Source organism: Mobula birostris, chromosome 1 (assembly GCF_030028105.1).
Source record: "Mobula birostris isolate sMobBir1 chromosome 1, sMobBir1.hap1, whole genome shotgun sequence".
In the NCBI taxonomy this organism is placed as follows: domain Eukaryota; kingdom Metazoa; phylum Chordata; class Chondrichthyes; order Myliobatiformes; family Myliobatidae; genus Mobula; species Mobula birostris.
Genome location: NC_092370.1, coordinates 53,290,617 through 53,309,603, shown reverse-complemented (window position 1 = coordinate 53,309,603; position 18,987 = coordinate 53,290,617). Strand labels below are relative to the sequence as shown.

At 40.0% G+C, this 18,987-nt stretch overlaps 1 protein-coding gene and 1 long non-coding RNA gene across 4 annotated transcripts in view; one reads left to right on the top strand and one right to left on the bottom strand.

The window, feature by feature from the left end:
* Positions 1–15,971, bottom strand: part of LOC140196292 (uncharacterized) — a 48,704-nt gene extending 32,733 nt beyond the window's left edge. The window contains exons 1-2 of the long non-coding RNA XR_011885667.1: positions 15,674–15,971; positions 1,750–2,028 (exon numbers count right to left, since the gene is read on the bottom strand). This is a non-coding gene — a long non-coding RNA (uncharacterized lncRNA). The remainder of the gene's footprint in view (positions 1–1,749; positions 2,029–15,673) is intronic.
* spidr (scaffold protein involved in DNA repair) overlaps positions 1–18,987 on the top strand; it is a 280,768-nt gene that overhangs the window by 208,200 nt on the left and 53,581 nt on the right. For all 3 annotated transcript variants that reach the window (XM_072255220.1, XM_072255211.1, XM_072255230.1), the window contains exon 10: positions 621–910. In XM_072255220.1, the coding sequence (XP_072111321.1) occupies positions 621–910 (290 nt within the window). The remainder of the gene's footprint in view (positions 1–620; positions 911–18,987) is intronic.

Genomic DNA, 18,987 nt, shown 5'->3' with positions numbered 1-18,987 from the left:
TACCGAGCCTGTTTGACTAGAAATTGGACTCATTTGTGTATTGAATACATAAATTGTGGAAATAAAGCTTTTGTGCATGTTTTCATGGATTAATGGCCCCTTTGAATGCTGGTCCTTGGGAAAATGAATCAAGTACTTTCCTCTTGTAATTCATTGTAATTTAATTTCTTTTATACAATGACATCAGCAGTATACATTAGATTCAAAAGCAACTCACTCAGAGAGTGTACTTTCTTAGCACTGGTTTCCTGTGAATTAGTATCCAAGTCGTGTGACAATCACCTGCTTAATCTTCTATGAAAATCCCAATTTTGCAGGTTTTTTGTGACACTCAATGGTGTAAAGATAAAACATAGCATATTAACATTTAATAAATCAAAATTAATTGAAATCCAATTTCAAAGCAACTATCCAACATTTTTAAATTTCATTCTCCCCCGCCCCCCCCCCCTCCATGTGTACATAATCCTTGCTATTGCTATTTGAGTATCCTGGGAAAACTGGTGCATTTTGCAGATTGCATTGTCTCCTTGCTTTGTTATCTATTTTTGATCAAAAGTACACTGATATCTTCGTCTTGAATGTTAATCAATTGTTAATGATTTTCTTTTACAAAACAGGGAATTGCACTAACTACAGAGAATACACAAAGTGTATTATCAATAAGCCAACAGGAGAAACCAATACAGGTGTTGGATCTTGAACATAATTTTTTGGCCAATAGTGTATGTGACTCATTACTTGAAGTAATTGAAAACCAGGGAGCAGCAGGATGGGGAAAGAAAAATCTGAAAGTTGTTATTCAGAGAGTATACTGCCTTCCTGTAAAAGATATTCTCCACAATCAACTGATCAGAAGCAACCACACAGATCATTCCCTGTGTTCAAACATGGGTCAACAAAATGCAAGGTAAGTGTTGGATTCAATATTAAGTACGTTATTTTTGTTGATGAAGTGGTGAGGGAGGTGGGGTTTGAAATTCATGCACCATTAAACTGAACAATACAAAAATCATTTTGTATTAACATGGTGTAAAATCAAAATAAAATAATGATGAGCTGATGAGTAGGTAGTGACATCACTAAGCTTGGGTTTCAGAACCCTGAATATTGTAGAAGAAAGTAAAGAATGAAGGAGTTAAGAGGACATCGAACATAGAAATCTATAGCACATTACAGGCCCTTCGGCCCACAATGTTATGCCAACCATATAACCTACTCTAGAAACTGCCTCGAAATTCCCTACTGCATAGCCCTCTATTTTTCTAAGCTCCATGTACCTACGTAAGTCTCTTTAAAAACCCTATTGTATCCACCTCTACCACCATGGCTGCAGTGCATTCTTCGCACCCACCCCTCTCTGTGTGAAAAACTTACCTCTGACATGCCCCTTGTACCTACTTGCAAACACCTTAAAACTCTGCCCCCTCGCGTTAGCCATTTCAGCCCAGGGATAAAGCTTCTGGTTATCCACACGATCAATGCCTCTCATCATCTTATACACCTATACCAGGTCACCTCTCATACTCTGTCACTCCAAGAAGAAAAGGACAAGTTCACAAGTTCAAAAGGCATGCTCTCCAATCCAGGCAACATTCTTGTAAATTTCCTCTGCACTCTCTGTTGTATCCACATCCTTCCTGTAGTGAAGTGACCAGAACTGAATACAGTACTCCAGGTGGGGTCTAACTAAAGTCTTATATTACTTTAAGAGGTTCATACTTGTAACGTTCTAGTAATGCAACTTACCGTAGTGAAGATATGTCTCTATCCAAGAGGTGTAGGCGCTCCTTCTCTCCTCTAGCCTGCAGGTCACCCATGGGTAAGGTGTAGCACCTGCTTAGACCCCTGATCAGGGTTGTGAAGCCATGGGAACAGGTGGTGGATTATCATATGAGCAGCTGGTACATACCAGAAGTCCTGGTTGTGCGACCATTGATGCTAGGCAATCTCTGAAGAGTATTGATAATGGCTGGGGTTACCATCTTGTAAAGACACTGCCCAGAAGAAGGCAATGGCAAACCACTTCTGTAGAAGAAATTGCCAAGAACAATCATGGTTATGGATAGAGAAGGAAGACCATGATAGGCCGTGTTATATGACATGGCACATAATGATGGTGATGATTAATGCAAAACTGTGAACAGTTTCCTGAATATGATCATTCATTTCCGTAGCAAGACAATATAACATAAATTTAGTGAAAATCTAACCGAACTGGAATCTACACAAGAACAATTAGTTCAGTTCTGCTGTCATAATTTATCACACAGAACAAGCACATTAAGTCCATCTTCTCTGTATAATCCAACTAAAACAGGTATTATAACGGAGACTGTCCTTGGTAAATTGGCCAAATCTGCCTGTATCTGAATCAGTATTTGATCAGTGGGAAGCATTCAAAAGAAAATATAATGTAAAACTAAACCAGTTTATGTGCCAAAGGGACATGAACTACACTTGCCAAAAGGAAATAAGCCACAGACAACTAAAGAGATAAGGGCACTTAAAGCTAAAAGAAACAGCATGTAGAAAGGCAGAAACCAGCAAAACTTCAATTCATTGTATGAACTATAAACAACTTTGAAAGGGCACAAACCTGAGCTACAAAAAGAGATTGTGGAAAGAAACTTGCAATCAATTTTAAAATCTACACTGAAAGGTTTTACAATTATAGTAGGAAAAAAAGTGTGGTTAGGGCAGTGTGAGCCTTTTAAATGCCATTAACAGTAAAATTGTAAATGCAATGAAGAAACCGATGAATCTATGAAATGGTTACTGGGTCAGTATTGATACTAGACGAAAAGGAAAGCTTCTCATACATCCTATGGCAATTATCGTCAAAGCAGAATGAAAACTTATCAAAGGAAAGTAATGGCATTAAAGAGAGAAAATACTCAGGGCCAGGAGGTTTACATTATAGGATGTTGAAGGATGCCTTACAAATAATTTTCCAAAATTTCCTTTTGAGAATTGCTCTTTCAAAGTAGAAAATCGTGTTTGGCACATTACTATTCAAGAAGTATAAGAGTAAAAAATTAGGAAATTATTGCCACTTACCAATTTCTGGAGTCAATGTTCCAGATTATGCTTAATTTTGCAGTTACCATTGGAACCCACCAGTGTTTGGTCATTTAAATTCTCTTAGTCCTGAACGTGTCTGCATGCTGTGAAATGGAAATGGCTGGGACTTGCTAACAGATTTGGAGGATCTTTTTGTGAAAGGAAGGTCTTAAGGTAAATAAGTCATCTGGACCAGATGGACTACACTGCAGGGTTCTGAAGGAGGTAGATGAAAAGATTATGTAGACATTAGTAGTGATCTTTCCAGAATCACTAGATTCTGGGTTTCGGAGGACTAAAAAATTGCAAATGTCACTCCAACCTTTTAAGAAGGGGGGAGGGCACAAAAGGAAGGAAATTATAGGCAATTTACCATGAATTAAGTGGTTGTGAAGATGTTGGAGTCCACTATGGACGAGGTTTCAGGTTGCTTGGAGGCACATGATAATAGGCCAAAGTCAGCATAGTTTTCTTAAGGGGAAATCTTGCCTGACTATCTGTTGGAATTCTTTGAGGAAGTAACAGGCAAGGTAAACAAAGGAGAGTCAGTGGATGTTGTTTACTTGGATTTATAGAAGGTGTTAAAAAAAAGCAGAATACTTCCCCATTAAAGTTTCAAAGAAAGAAAAATCAAACACCGAATCTACTACTTATTACTTTCAAAAACCGAATCTACTACTTAATTGCTTGTGTTCAATGTAATATAATAGCCCAGCTTTGTTTAGTTTTGTTTAGTTCAGTTTTTGGTTCAGTTTAGTTTAGTTTCTTTTTATCTTGGGGTTTTTTTTCCTTGATAATTTTTCATTTTTCTTTTTATCAGGTTTAATTATGTTAAGAGTTTGGGAGGCCTAATATACTTGTTTTATCTGTAGTTTTTACTTGCATATGTCAGTTCCAATAATGTAATCCCAATCTCTTTGTATTAGTATTGTTACTATGTTTATTAATTTGAAAATTAATAAAAAGATTAAAAAAGAAGGATTTATAGAAGGTCTTTAACAAAGTGCCGCACATGAGGCTTCTGAACAAGATAAGAGCCCATGGTGTTTGTGTTCAATTTTGCCATTCCACCACCCTCTTCCACAAACCCCAACGAGATATTTTAGAATAAAAACAGAAACCACTGGAAATAGAAACAGAGATGAGGAGGAATTTCAATAGTCAGAGGGAGGTATCTGTGGAATTCATTGCCACAGGTGGTTATGGAGGCAAAATCATTGGGTATATTTAAAGCAGAGTTTGTTAGGTTCTTGATTAGTAAGGGTGTTAAAGGTTAAGGGGAGAAGGCAGGAGAATGAGATTGTGAAAGAGGTAATAAATCAGCCATGGTATAATGGTGTAGCAGACCGGATGGGCCAAAAGGCCTAATTCTGCTCCTGTGTCTGATGGTCTAATACAATGGCTCAGTATTTGTCATTCATGATTCTTACTTCAGCAATGCAACATCTATTTGCTGTTAAAAATAAACATATTCCTCATTTCACTTTTTTTTAACTAATTTTCTCTTAATTATATGTGTCCTTTTTCCTCCACTTCTTTATCACTTCATAAATAGGAACTATTTCACTCTATTCTCTCTCAAACCTAAATAGTTTAAAATATTTCTGTCAGATTTCCTCACAAGATTCTCAGTTCCAAGGCGAGCACCTATAGTTCCCCTCCCTCTCCCATCTAGGCACATAAACATTGTCCCTCATCCATGGAATCATTAAGATAAATTTTTTAAACATGTATTTCCTAAATTAATAATGGAAAACACACAAACAGATGTTGTGAGTAATATCCCAGAAATAGTTGTGAATTGAGAAGTGTGAGGGATTTGCTCAAGGAAAAAACAATCAGGAAATAAGTGGTACTGAGCAAAATGTTGGAGCTATTGGTTGAAGTGTCTCTGGCCATCCTGGGGTCTAAATGAGATGACTGTTGAAAGATTTGATTTGCTGGCTTTAGATTTCCAATATTCTCAAGAATTGTAGAAGGCTTAGAGAAACACACACACAAAATACAGGAGGAACTGAACAGGCCCTGTAGCATCTATGAAGAGGGAGAAAAGGTCGACATTTTAGAATGAAACTCTTCATCAGTCCTGTTGGGAGCAAGTTGAGTAATTGTGCCCACTAAAATCAAGTCCATTATTTAATTTATATTTAGAAAAGCAATGATCATGGTACCAACTCCTAGGCTATTATATTTTACACTTGTTTCTGACCACTGCTACTCTCCCTTACAAAGCACTCCTTCGCTCAACATTTGGAAAATTGGATCACTCCTCCATCCTGTTGCTGCCAAAGTACAGGCAGAAACTGAAACAAGAGGCGGCCATAGTTAAAACTGTCCACTGATGGTCCGACCAGTCAGCCTCCATACTATAGGACTGCTTTGATGACGTCGACTGGAACGTCTTCCATGATGAGGATGTCTCCGAGTTCATGTTGTCACAAATTTCATCTGGAAGTGCCTCAAGGATATTGTCCCCCAGAAATTGGTTGGTCTATCTAAACCAGAAACCTCAGCAACAGTTCTGTGCGAACAGCACTTACCACGCGACACAGAGCTTACATTGCTGGTAATCAGCAGGAGCTTAAGAAATGTAGCCACGATCTACGCAAAGTCATCAAGGCAGTGAAATAACAGTACAGGGACAAGATCCACACTCAACTCTCCACCAACAACACACACAGCTTACGGTAAGATCTGCACACCATTGCAGACTTCAAAGCTAAATGCAGCAGAGTTTCCAACATCACTGCCTCTCTCCCAGACAAGCTAAATCTTTTTTTACGCTCAATTCGATGTCACCAATACTAAGTCCCTGAGGAGACCTACAGCTGACGTGACCTGCAGCTTAGTCATCTCTGAGGCCAAAGTACGCAAGGCTGCAGGGCCGGACGGCTTCCTAGGGCAGGTACTCAAGATGTGCACGGCACAACCGGCAGGTGTGTTTTCAGACATTTTTAATCTCTCCCTCTCCTAGCGTAGAGTACCCTCCTGCTTCAAAACATCCACTATTGTCCCAGTACCTAAAAAGGCCAAGGTAACGTCTGAACGACTGGCATCCTGTCGCACTCACCTCAATAGTAAGCAAATGCTTTGAGAGGCTAGTCAAGGACTACATCTGCAGCATGCCACCACCCACCTTACAATTCGCTTACTGACACAGCCGATCGACAGATGATGCAATAGCCACAGCTCTACACACCGTCCTTACACACCTGGAGAAGAGGGATGCTAATGTGAGAATGCTGTTCTTGGACTGCAGTTCAGCATTCAACACCATAATTCCCTCCAGGCTCAACAAGAAGCTCAGAGACCTCAGCCTTCACCCTGCCTTGTGTGGCTGGATCCTGGACTTCCTGTCAGATCGCTGGCAGATGGTAAGAGTGGGCTCCCTCACCTCTGCCCCTCTAACCCTCAACACAGGTGGCTCTCAGGACTGTGTCCTAAGCCCCTTCCTTTATTCTCTATATACCCATAACTGTGTTGCCACCCACAGCTCCAATCTGCTAATTAAATTTGCTGACGACATTACACTAATCTCAAAAATAATGAGGCAGCCTATAGAGAAGTCATCACCCTGACACAGTGGTGTCAAGAAAACAACCTCTCCCACAATGTCACAAAAACAAAGGAGCTGGTTGTGGACAACAGGAGGAATGGGGACAGGGTAGCCCCTATTGACATCAATGGATTGGAGGTTGAGAGGGTGAACAGCTTTAAGTTCCTTAGCATAAATATCATCGATGATCTCACATGGCCTGTACATACCGGCTGTGTGGTGAAAAAGGCACAACAGCGCCACTTTCACCTCAGACAGTTGAAGAAGTTCAGTCTGGGCTCCCATATCCTAAGAACTTTCTACAGGGGCACAATTGAGAGCATCTTGACTGGCTGAATCACTGCCTAATATGGGAACTGCACTTCCCTCAATCACAGGACTCTTCAGAGTGTGGACTCTGCAGAGAGTGGACAGCCCAGCGCATCTGTAGATGTGAATTTCCCACTATTCAGCACATTTCCAAAGACAGCTGTGTAAAAAGAGCCAGAAGGATCACTAGGGACTCGAGTCACCCCAACCACAAACTGTTCCAGCTGTTACCATCCGAGAAACAGTACCGCAGCATAAAAGCCAGGGCCAGTAGGCTCCAGGACAACTTCTTCCACCAGGCCATCAGACTGCTTAATTCATGCTGATGCAACTGTATCTCTATGTTATATTGACTATTCTGTTGTACATAATAGTAATTATAAATTACTATAAATTGCACATTTAGACGGAGACGTAACGCAAAGATTTTTACTCATGTATATGAAGGACGTAAGTAATAAAGTCAATTCAATTCAATTTTTCACTCTAGCTCTCTGTTTCCTGTTACTTTACCATTCCACTAAAAACCAGTGGGCTTCAGTCTTGATAACCACTTTTAATGCCATCTTAGCAAATACCTTGTATTCAAACCGTTCAATTGCATTTTGCAGTGAGCGAAACTCTCTCAGTACTTCATCAAAAAATACGTCAAGTTATTAGACATAATCCCATGTTTAACAAATCTATGCTGGCTTGTCTATTCAAACCACACTTGATTACCACCAATTACAATTTTTGAATTTTTTCCGTGCTGATATTAAACTGACCGATAGAGTTATAGAACACTACTGCACAGAAACAGGCCCTTCGGCTCATCTAGTCCATACCAAACCTTTAATCTGCCTAACCCCATCGGCCTGCAGCCAGTCCACAGCCCTCCATTCCTCTCCCATCTATCCAAATTTCTCTCAAGCGTTGAAATTGACCTTACTTCCACCACTTGCACTGGCAACTTGTTCCACACTCTCATGACTGTCTTGAGTGAAGAAGATGTTCTCATGCTACCTCAAATGTTTCACCTTTCACCCTTAACCCATGACGTCTAGTTCTAGTCTCACCCAACCTCAGTGGAAAAAGTTTGCTTGCGTTTACCCTCTTCATACCCTTCATAATTTTGTAAACCTCTATCAAATTACCTCTCAATCTTCTATACTCAAGGCAATAAAGTCCTAACCTGTTCAAACTTGCCCTATAACTGAGGCCCTCACGTCCTGGCAACATCCTTGTAAATTTTCTCCATACGCTTTCAATCTTTTTTACTTATTTTCTGTAGATAGGTGACCAAAATAGGCACAATACTTCAAATCATGCCTCACCATTGTCTTATGCAATTTCAACATAACATCCCAACCTCTGTACTCCATTTATGAAGACCAATGTGCCAAAAGCTTTTTTTAGGACATGTTAATGTTTACCACATTATCATCCAGACTGACCAGCAACAACAGACCCAGCACCTGCGGCACACCACTAGTCCCAGGTTGTAGAGCCAGTCTGAGAGGCAACCTCTACTACCACTTTTTGCTTCTTCCTTGAAGCTAACGTGTAATCCAGTTTACTACCTCATCTTGAATGCCAAGCAACTGAACCTTCTTGACCAAGATCCCATGTGGGACTTTATCAGAGGCCGAAGTCCATGCAGATGTGTAATTGCTTGCTATACAGTGGATTCTGGTTAATTGGGATACCTCAGGACCAGTACATTAGGGCCCAATTAATAAGCTGTCCTAATTAGCTGAAGCTTCATGGAAATAATTAATATGGTACAAGAAAGACAAACTATCGTTTAACTGAGTGACAAATAATGTGTTTAAATACAATGCAGAAAAAAATAGAATATTGCCAAAACTACTAGAGTACTTTTAAAAATGTGTATCAGTTCCTAATAGTTATTGGTGGAGGAATTAATTCTGTGTATGTTGCTGTTTTCTTTTGAATGTTTGTAAATGAACAGAATCAGCACAGACACCTCATGCAGATAGTGGACTACCTTCAGACAGTACTTATGACAATTGCATCCTCCAAATCTTCATTTTAATTCTAACATTCAAGATGATTGTTGATACTTACAAATTCTTCATAGTCCCTAACTTGTTGAAGTAGTGAAATCATTTCCTTTTCACTCCCAGCCATTTTCTGGTAACTTTCCAAGCCACAGTGAATGCTTGAAACCATAGTGAGCAGAACAGTTCTGAATTATCTTACTGTTTATTATTTGCCAACTATGAGTGACAAAAATCGTACTTCTTTGAACACAAATATGCAAGTGACATTTTTGAAAAGCTTTGCTCTAAGCACGGTGTAGTTAGTGCCTAACCATCTCACAATGTGCACATGACTGACACTAGTTAGAAAATGCTCAGCAACAGTCGCTTGCCCCAGATAAGCGGCATAGTGTCCCAAATAAATTAAGGGAATCCAGGCTATTTTCTCGATTTGTTTTAGTTCTTTAAGATTTGTCCCAAATAAGCAACTGCCCCAATTAACCAATGGCTCAATTAATCAGAATCTACTGCACATAATGTTTGAAGCTGTTCAATCCATGGGCTCTATCACTGAATTGGTAGATGTTTGGAATATTGAGGCCATGAATTTCTCCCTTATTTTTATGATCAATTTAAATTTCATTCCATCCGGACAAGGGATTTGTCCGCTTTAAAAGTAATCATGCTTTCTAATTACTCTATTATTACTCCATCCAGAATTACAGTTACATCTTACGTTACTGAGAGTATAATATCTCATTTTCCATGGTGAATTGATGTAAAGTGTATATTTAATACAATAGTACTTACTATTGTCTCCAAAAGTAATTTTTCTTTTCTGGTCTCTGATTAGCCTACTTCATTTATAACGCTTTTGGATTCACTATTCTATTTGCTATCCCTCTTTTCTCATGCTCTTTCCTTCCCTCCCTTCTTTACTTTTCATCTCTTTATACCTGATAAGAACATTGGTCCAAACATAGACCAAAGGGCTGAACTCCACAGGTGTGTCTGTTCCTGACATCAAGACAGCATTTGATTGAGTATGGCATCAAGGAATCCTATGAAACTGAAGTCAATGGATATTAAGTGGAAAGCTGTTCAATTTTTGGAGTCATATTTTGCACAAAGGAAAATAGTCATTGTTGAAGCTTGATTATCTCAACCCCAGAATGTCATCACAAGAGTAAATGAGACTGAATTCTCTTCAGATGATTCATTAATAATATTTCTTCCATCATTATGTCAAAGGTGGGAATGTCTACAAAAAGTACAATAAGACAGAGGAGCAGAATTGGAATCAGAATCAGGTTTATTATAGAAACCATAGAAGAACTACAGCACAGAAACACGCCTTTTGGCCCTTCCTGGCTGTGCCGAACTATTTTCTGCCTAGTCCCACTGACCAGCACATGGACCATATCCCTCCATACACCTCCCATCCATGTATCTGTCCAATTTATTCTTAAGTGTTAAAAAAGAACCCGCATTTACCACCTCGTCTGGCAGCTCATTCCATACCCCCACCACTCTCTGTGTGAAGAAGCTCCCCCCCCAATGTTCCCTTTAAACTTTTTCCCCCTCACCCTTAACCCATGTCCTCTGGTTTTTTTCTCCCCTTGCCTCAGTGGAAAAAGCCTGCTTGCATTCACTCTATCTATACCCATCATAATTTTATATACCTCTATCAAATCTCCCCTCATTCTTCTACGCTCCAGGGAATAAAGTCCTAACCTATTCAACCTTTCTCTGTAACTGAGTTTCTCAAGTCCCAGCAACATACTTGTAAACCTTCTCTGCACTCTTTCAACCTTATTAATATCCTTCCTGTAATTTGGTGACCAAAACTGAACACAGTACTCCAGATTCAGCCTCACCAATGCTTTATACAACCTCATCATAACATTCCAGCTCTTATACTCAATACTTTGATTAATAAAGGCCAATGTACCAAAAGCTCTCTTTACGACCCTATCTACCTGTGATGCCACTCTTAGGGAATTTTGTATCTATATTCCCAGCTCCCTCTGTTCTACTGCACTCCTCAGTGCCTTACCATTTACCCTGTATGTTCTACCTTGGTTTGTCCTTCCAAAGTGCAATACCTCACACTTGTCAATATTAAACTCCATCTGCCATTTTTCAGCCCATTTTTCCAGCTGGTCCAAGTCCCTCTGCAGGCTCTGAAAACCTTCCTCACTGTCCACTACACCTCCAATCTTTGTATCATCAGCAAATTTGCTGATCCAATTTACCACATTATCATCCAGATCATTGATATTGATATAGATATAGATGACAAATAACAATGGACCCAGCACTGATCCCTGTGGCACACCACTAGTCACAGGCCTCCACTCTGAGAAGCAATTCTCTACTACCACTCTTTGGCTTCTTCCATTGAGCCAATGTCTAATTCAATTTACCACCTCTCCATGTATACCTAGCGACTGAATTTTCCTAACTAACCTCCCATGTGGGACCTTGTCAAAGGCCTTACTGAAGTCCATGTAGACAACATCCACTGCCTTCCCTTCATCCACTTTCCTGGTAACCTCCTCGAAAAACTCCAATAGATTGGTCAAACATGACCTACCAAGCACAAAGCCATGTTGACTCTCCCTAATAAGTCCCTGTCTATCCAAATGCTTGTAGATTCTGTCTCTTAGTACTCCCTCCAATAACTTACCCACTACCGACGTCAAACTTACTGGCCTATCATTTCCCGGATTACTTTTCGATCCTTTTTTAAACAATGGAACAACATAAGCTACTCTCCAATCCTCCGGCACCTCACCCGTAGACACGATATTTTAAATATATCTGCCAGGGCCCCTGCAATTTCAACACTAGTCTCCTTCAAGGTCCGAGGGAATACCCTGTCAGGTCCTGGGGATTTATCCACTTTAATTTGCCTCAAGACAGCAAGCACCTCCTCCTTTTCAGTCTGTACAGTTTCCATGATCTCACTACTTGTTTCCCTTAATTCCATAGACTTCATGTCAATTTCCTTAGTAAATACAGACGCAAAAAAACCATTTAAGATCTCCCCCATTTCTTTAGGTTCCACACATAGCCAACCATTCTGATCTTCAAGAGGACCAATTTTATCCCTTATAATCCTGTTACTCTTAATATACCTGTAAAAGCTCTTTGGATTATCCTTCACTTTGACTGTCAAGGCAACCTCATGTCTTCTTTTAGCCCTCCTGATTTCTTTCTTAAGTATTGTCTTGCACTTTTTATACTCCTCAAGCACCTAATTTACTCCCTGTTTCCTGTACATGTCATACAACTCTCTTCTTCTTTATCAGAGTTGCGATATCCCTTGAGAACCAAGGTTCCTTATTCCTATTCACTTTACCTTTAATCCTGACAGGAACATACAAGCTGTGCACTCTCAAAATTTCTCCTTTGAAGGCTTCCCAGTTACCGATCACATCCTTGCCAGAGAACAACCTGTCCCAATCCACGCTTTTTCGATCCTTTCTCATTTCTTCGAATTTGGCCTTCTTCCAGTTTAGAACCTCAACCCTAGGACCAGATCTATCCTTGTCCATGATCAAGTTGAAACTAACGGTGTTATGATCACTGGAACCAAAGTGCTCCCCTACACACACTTCTGTCACTTGTCCTACTCGTTTCCTAACAGGAGATCCAATATTGCATCCCCTCTAGTTGGTACCTCTATATATTGATTTAGAAAACTTTCCTGAACACATTTTACAAACTCTAACCCATCTAGACCCCTAACAGTATGGGAGTCCCAATCAATGTATGGAAAATTAAAATCCCCTAGCACCACAACTTTGTGTTTCCTGCAGTTGCCTGCTATCTCTCTGCAGATTTGCTCCTCCAATTCTCGCTGACTGTTGGGTGATCTATAATACAACCCCACTAATGTGGCCATACCTTTCCTGTTTCTCAGCTCCACCCATAAGGACTCAGTAGACAAGCCCTCTAATCTGTCCTGCCTGAGCACTGCTGTAATATTTTCCCTAACAAGCAATGCTACCCCGCCCCCACACCTTTCATTCCTCTGCCTCTATCACATCTGAAACATCGGAACCCTGGAATATTAAGCTGCCAGTCCTGCCCCTCCTGTAGCCAAGTTTCACTAATTGCTATAACGTCGTCATTCCACGTGTGAATCCACGCCCTCAACTCGTCTGCTTTCCCCGCAATACTCCTAGCATTGAAATATATACACCTCAGAAGATCTTTACCACCACTCACAACCTTTCTATTTGCGGCTTTGCTTGAACTTTTAACACCATTTATTTTCACCCCAGCCATACTGTCAGCTCTGGCACTCTGGTTCCCATCCCCCTGCAAATCTAGTTTAAAGCCTCCCCAATAGCACTAACAAACCTCCCTGAAAGGATATTGGTCCCCTTGTAGTTCAAGTGTAACCCGTCTCTCTTGTACAGGTCCCACCTGCCCCAGAAGTGGTCCCAATGATCCTGAAATCTGAAACCCTGCCCCCTACACCAGTTCCTCAGCCACTTGTTCATCCTCCAGAGCATCCTATTCTTACCCTCACTGGCACGTAGCACAGGTAGCGATCCTGAGATTATCACCCTCGAGGTCCTGCTTTTCAACTTCCTACCAAGCTCTCTGTACTCACTCTCCAGGACCTCCTCACTCTTCCTTGCTATGTCATTGGTACTGATGTGCACCACGACATCTGGCTGATCAGCCTCCCACTTCAGAATGTCATGCAAGCGATCAGAGACATCCTTGACCCTGGCACCCGGGAGGCAACAAACCATCCTGGATTCTCTGTCATGACCACACAACCTCCTATCTGTACCTTTAACTATCGAGTCCCCTATTACTACCGTTCTCCTCTTTTTCCACCCTCCCTTCTGTACTGCAGAACCAGTCTCAGTGCCAGAGATCTGGCTGCTGCAGCTTGTCCCAGGTAAGTCATCCCCCCCAACAGTATCCAATGTGGTATAATTGTTGTTGAGGGGAATGGCCACAGGGGAACCCTGCTCTGCCTGCCCTTTCCTCTTCCCTCACCTGACAGTGACCCAGTTTCCTGTGTTCTGCTCCTTTGGCGTAACTACCTCCCTGTAGCTACGATCTATAATCTCCTCATTCTTCCAAATGATCCGGAGGTCATCCAGCTCCTGCTCTAATTCCCTAATGTGGTTTGTTAGGAGCTGCAGCTGGATGCACTTCTTGCAGGTGTCGTTGTCAGGGGCACAGGAGGGCCCCCTGACTTCCCACATCCTGCAAGAGGAGCATTCCAACATCCTACCTGGCATTCTCTCTACTCTAAACAAACTGGACAAAAAAACTTACTGGAACCTACCCTGACCTCTGCCTGTTCTCGCCAAAGCCTGTTGAGCCATGGCTGTCCCACTCTGACTCAGTCCACTCCGACGATGGCCGCTACAACGATGGCCGCTGTATATGGTGGTCTGCTTTTAAACCTTGGCGCGCTACGTCACGCAGCTGTGCAGTGCAGACCCTTCTCCCCAAGCAGTGTTTAAAAAAAAATGACTTTTTCTACCCGATTTCTCACACCCTTCTTCTCAGCTGCTTGCTTCGACTGAAACAAGAACCGTTCAAAATTCCTCTTTTTAAACCTTGGCGCGCTACGTCATGTGCCTGCACAGTGCAGACCCTTCTCCCTGAGCAGTGTTTAAAAAAAATGACTTTTTCTACTCGATTTCTCATACCCTTCTTCTCAGCTGCTTGCTTCAACTGAAACTGCTTCTTCTCAGCTGCTTGCTTTGATTTATCACTGGCATGTGACTTGAAATTTGTTAACTTAGCAGCAGCAGTTCAATGCAATACATAATCTAGCAGAGAGAGAAAAAAAATAATAAAATAATATAATACAAACAATAATAAATAAACAAGTAAATCAATTACATATATTGAATAGATTATTTAAAAAGGTGCAAAGATAGAAAGACTGTATATTAAAAAAAAAGTGAGGTAGTGTCCAAAGCTTCAAAGTCCATTTAGGAATCGGATGGCAGAGGGGAAGAAGCTGTTCCTGAATCGCTGAGTGTGTGCCATCAGGCTTCTGTATCTCCTACTTGATGGTAACAGTGAGAAAAGGGCATCCCTGGGTGCTGGAGGTCTTTAATGATAGATGCTGCCTTTCTGAGACACTGCTCCCTAAAGATGTCTTGGGTACTTTGTAGGACAGTGTCCAAGATTAAGCTGACTAGATTTACAACCTGCTGTAGCTTTGTCCGGTCCTGTGCAGTAGCCCCTCCATACCAGACAGTGATACAGCCTGTCAGAGGGCTGTCCATGATACAACTACAGAAGCTTTTGGGTGTATTTGTTGACATGCCAAATCGCTTCAAACTCCTAATAAACTATAACCGCTGTCTTGCCTTCTTTATGTTGGGACCAGGTTAGATCCTCGGAGATATTGACACCCAGGAGCTTGAAGCTACTCACTCTCTCCACTTCTGATCCTTCTGTGAGAATTTGGCCCATTGAGTCTGTTCCTTAATTCCATCATAACTGATATATTATCCATCTCTACCCTACTCATCTAACTTCTCTCCATATCCTTTCATGTCATCATCAATCAAGAACCTATCAATCTCTGCTTTAAACATACCCAATTACTTGGCCTCTACAACTGTGTGTGACAATGAATTCTTCAGATTCACAAACACTGTATTACAACAAGACCAAGTCAGCATATGGTACATATTCTTAAGCAGAAATAACATGTCAGATAAGTATCAGAGAATCAATCAAAATAGAAAGTATGACTACCTACCCTTGACATTAGATGGTAATACCCTTGCAGTGTCCTGTACCATTAGCACTCTTAACTCATCATTGACTGCAAATTCAACTGTCCTAGCCAGGAGAGCAGTTCAGGAGCTCGACTGACTCACCTCCTGAATCTCCAGAGCCTTCAATCGTCTGCAAAACACAAATCAGCAATATGATGGGTGGGATATTGCACGTGCCTGGATAAATTTAGTTCCAGGAAACCCTATTCCAAAGAAGACAAAGTATCCAGTTTATTAGTGTTCCATCAACCATTTATTTCCTTCACTGTTGGTATGCAATGAGTGAGTGCACTGTGTACCAACTATAAAATATACTGCAGTTACTTGCCTAAGCAACTCAGATAGGTCATTCCAAACTTAATCTCTACCATAAAAAGAAGCAGGCACATGGGAGTATTACTGCCTGTATATTCTGTCCAAATCAGTCCCCATTCTGTTCTTTCATTTGTTGCTGCATTTAATCACGTAGTACCCTACAAGCGTTAGGAAACCGAAGCACCCAGGGGAAACACATGCGATCATGCTGGTGCTGTAATTGCTTTTGATTAACTGCTACACTACAGTGGAATGAATTTATTCATCTCAAGTATTCCATGTTTTTGGGTTAAATTTCACTGATCCGAAAGTTAATCGAAAAGCTAAAAAAAATGCAAATGCTAGAAATCTGAACTCAAAACAGAACAACTAGATATACTCGGCAGTTATCTCAGAGAATCTCCAAACCTTTCTGCTCTGAAGTTATTGCTGATTACAAACTTAACAAAGGAAAAGCTTAAAAGGGTCAGAGACTTCTTAAAAAACGTGTGTGTTTCTCACAGAAAATCGAATGGAACTTTGCAGGATCTGAACATAAACATCTATTTTTAAAGGCTTATGGAGAATTTATATATTTATATTTATAAATAGATATCTATATATTTTATTCTGTTATTATACTTTTTGGTCATTTTTGTTGTTTTACACAAATGCATTAATCCTGCAGTTTTAATTTTTTTTTATTTGAAGTTGAAGCTGATTTCACAAAATTGTGTTGTAACTAGGGAAAGTACCTAAATCATTGTGGTCACAAAACAGGAAGCTTTAAATTTTACTTTGTTAATGATATCCAAAGCACCAATTATTTTCCAAGGTACAAAGAATCCGTAGGAACCCAGTGAAGTTTTCAGATTAAGTCTTTAATTAATGAATTAAATAAATTGAAATTGAGGTTTTCCTTTGTGGTTACAGTCCTTTCTCTCAATAGAAAATAACGTCATAAAATACAGTGGCATTAGTTTCACTTTCATCTGCAAATACATCGATGAGTAGACTTTATCTAAAATTAATCTTTCGTCCTTTGTGCAAATGACCCATTTTTTTCTTTTACTTGTGTCACTTTGGGTAATTTGGGCATATTTTACTGTGCAAAACATTTTTGTTTTGCATTTTCTCTGACCATTATGAACATTATTTAAAAGGAAATAAGCATTGATTATTCATAGTTAAAAATGAATTGCGCCTTGACAATAGTGTTAGATATAAAAGGATGTTTATTTATAGCTATGGTCATTTGCAAATGCTGTCTAAATCTGGGATGGAGGTACTTGCCATTTATGAGGATAGAATTAAAATTTATAGAGCTAATTTTTAACTAGAGTGATGCTAACTCCAGGAAATACAATTACTGATTGATAAAATTGTAGTACCTTGTATTCCTGGAGATTTCTTTGTTTTGTCCCCATCTGCTGCCTCTTCAATTTTGTATTTCTTACTACATTTCTACTTTATCTCAATCCCTTCCTTTTCCTACAATTTTTATTTCCCTTAAGGAAATTTTATTTGCTTACAATACTCATCTAATTTTTTTGCTTAAAAATGTCAAAGCTGATAAAAGAAATGTGTTCAAGAAAATCATTCATACGGTGACAGAATGCCCAGAGCATCATGTGCTACTAAACAAGCCCTTGCAAATTCAAATGTTATTCTTTACCCTTTCTTAAGATGGACAGGGTTTAGGGAATTTGTGAGAGAAGGGCTCAGATGGGATAAGATAATAAAGTTTGTGACTGATTATTATATAGATTTTTTTTAGTATTTAGAAATACAGTACTGTAACAGGCCATCCTGGCCCGATGAGTGCCCACTATTCAATTACAGCCATGTAACTAATTGACCTGCTTACTGGTATGCCTTTGGAATATGTCGAGGAGAAAGTCTGATTTCCTCCCACAGTCCAAAGACTTACCGGTTGTTCGGTTAGTTGGTCATTGTAAATTGTCCGATGATTAGACTAAATTTAATTAGAGGCATTGCCAGGCAGTGCAGCTGAAAGGGTTGGAAGGGCCTGTTCTGTGCTGTATCTCAATAAAACAAAACAATAAAAAATGAATAGTGGAAGAATAGTGGAATAGCGAAATTATTTATGAGGCCCTTTTCAGATGGTTTCTCAATATCAGACTGGGGTGAGTTTGGTCTTCTTTCTACAATAATGTTGCAAGCTACTTAAGTACATTCAAGGTTTGCTTTTACATGAATCATCTCTGAACAGCTTTGAGCAAGCATGTGTGAATGAAAATTATGGTAGTCATATTTCTATCTAAACAGTTACGTTTTATAACTTGGCAGAGCCACAGAGGACATGGAAGTAAGATTGTGAAATTGCAATTCATGTGTTAAGTGCCCTATTTTCTATTCATCAGTTCAATTTCTAACTTCATATCCTTCACTTTTTCTTATTCTCCACTATCATTCTTTCATTGGTTGGAAAAAAGCCCTTGTTAATATTTGAATTCAGCAAAATATATACTCAGAAACTAGATTTAAAAGTCAGTTACCATTTTTAGCATGAATCGGAAACATGTACTCACTGAACTTTTAAAGTGCACACAATCTAAATTTTACCTGAATAAAGTTATTGTTGACAATTTATTTGGTAATCTCTTGGATCAAGAGTAACTTCCTTTCAGTCTGATGTTATGGATATTGTGTCCATTGAGCCCAATGTGGGAACCACAAACCTTTAAACAGCTGGGGCAACTGGTTGCTGACAAGATGGAGGGTTGTGTTGCTTGTGAAGTCGCCCACTACTTCCAGCGTTCCCTGAGTGATCCCATTGCATGGCATGTAATTTTCAATAGCATCTCAGAGGCTCCTTCCACTTTAAGTGGTCATGGGCTCGAAATTCCAAGGAACCAACAGGGATATCTTTTTCTCTTATTTGACCTCTGTGTGAGAAGAGGTTACCCTGTTGCAGTAATCTCTTATTGGCAAGCTCAGAATGTGTCGTTAAGCATCATTTTGGGCATGTGAATAATGT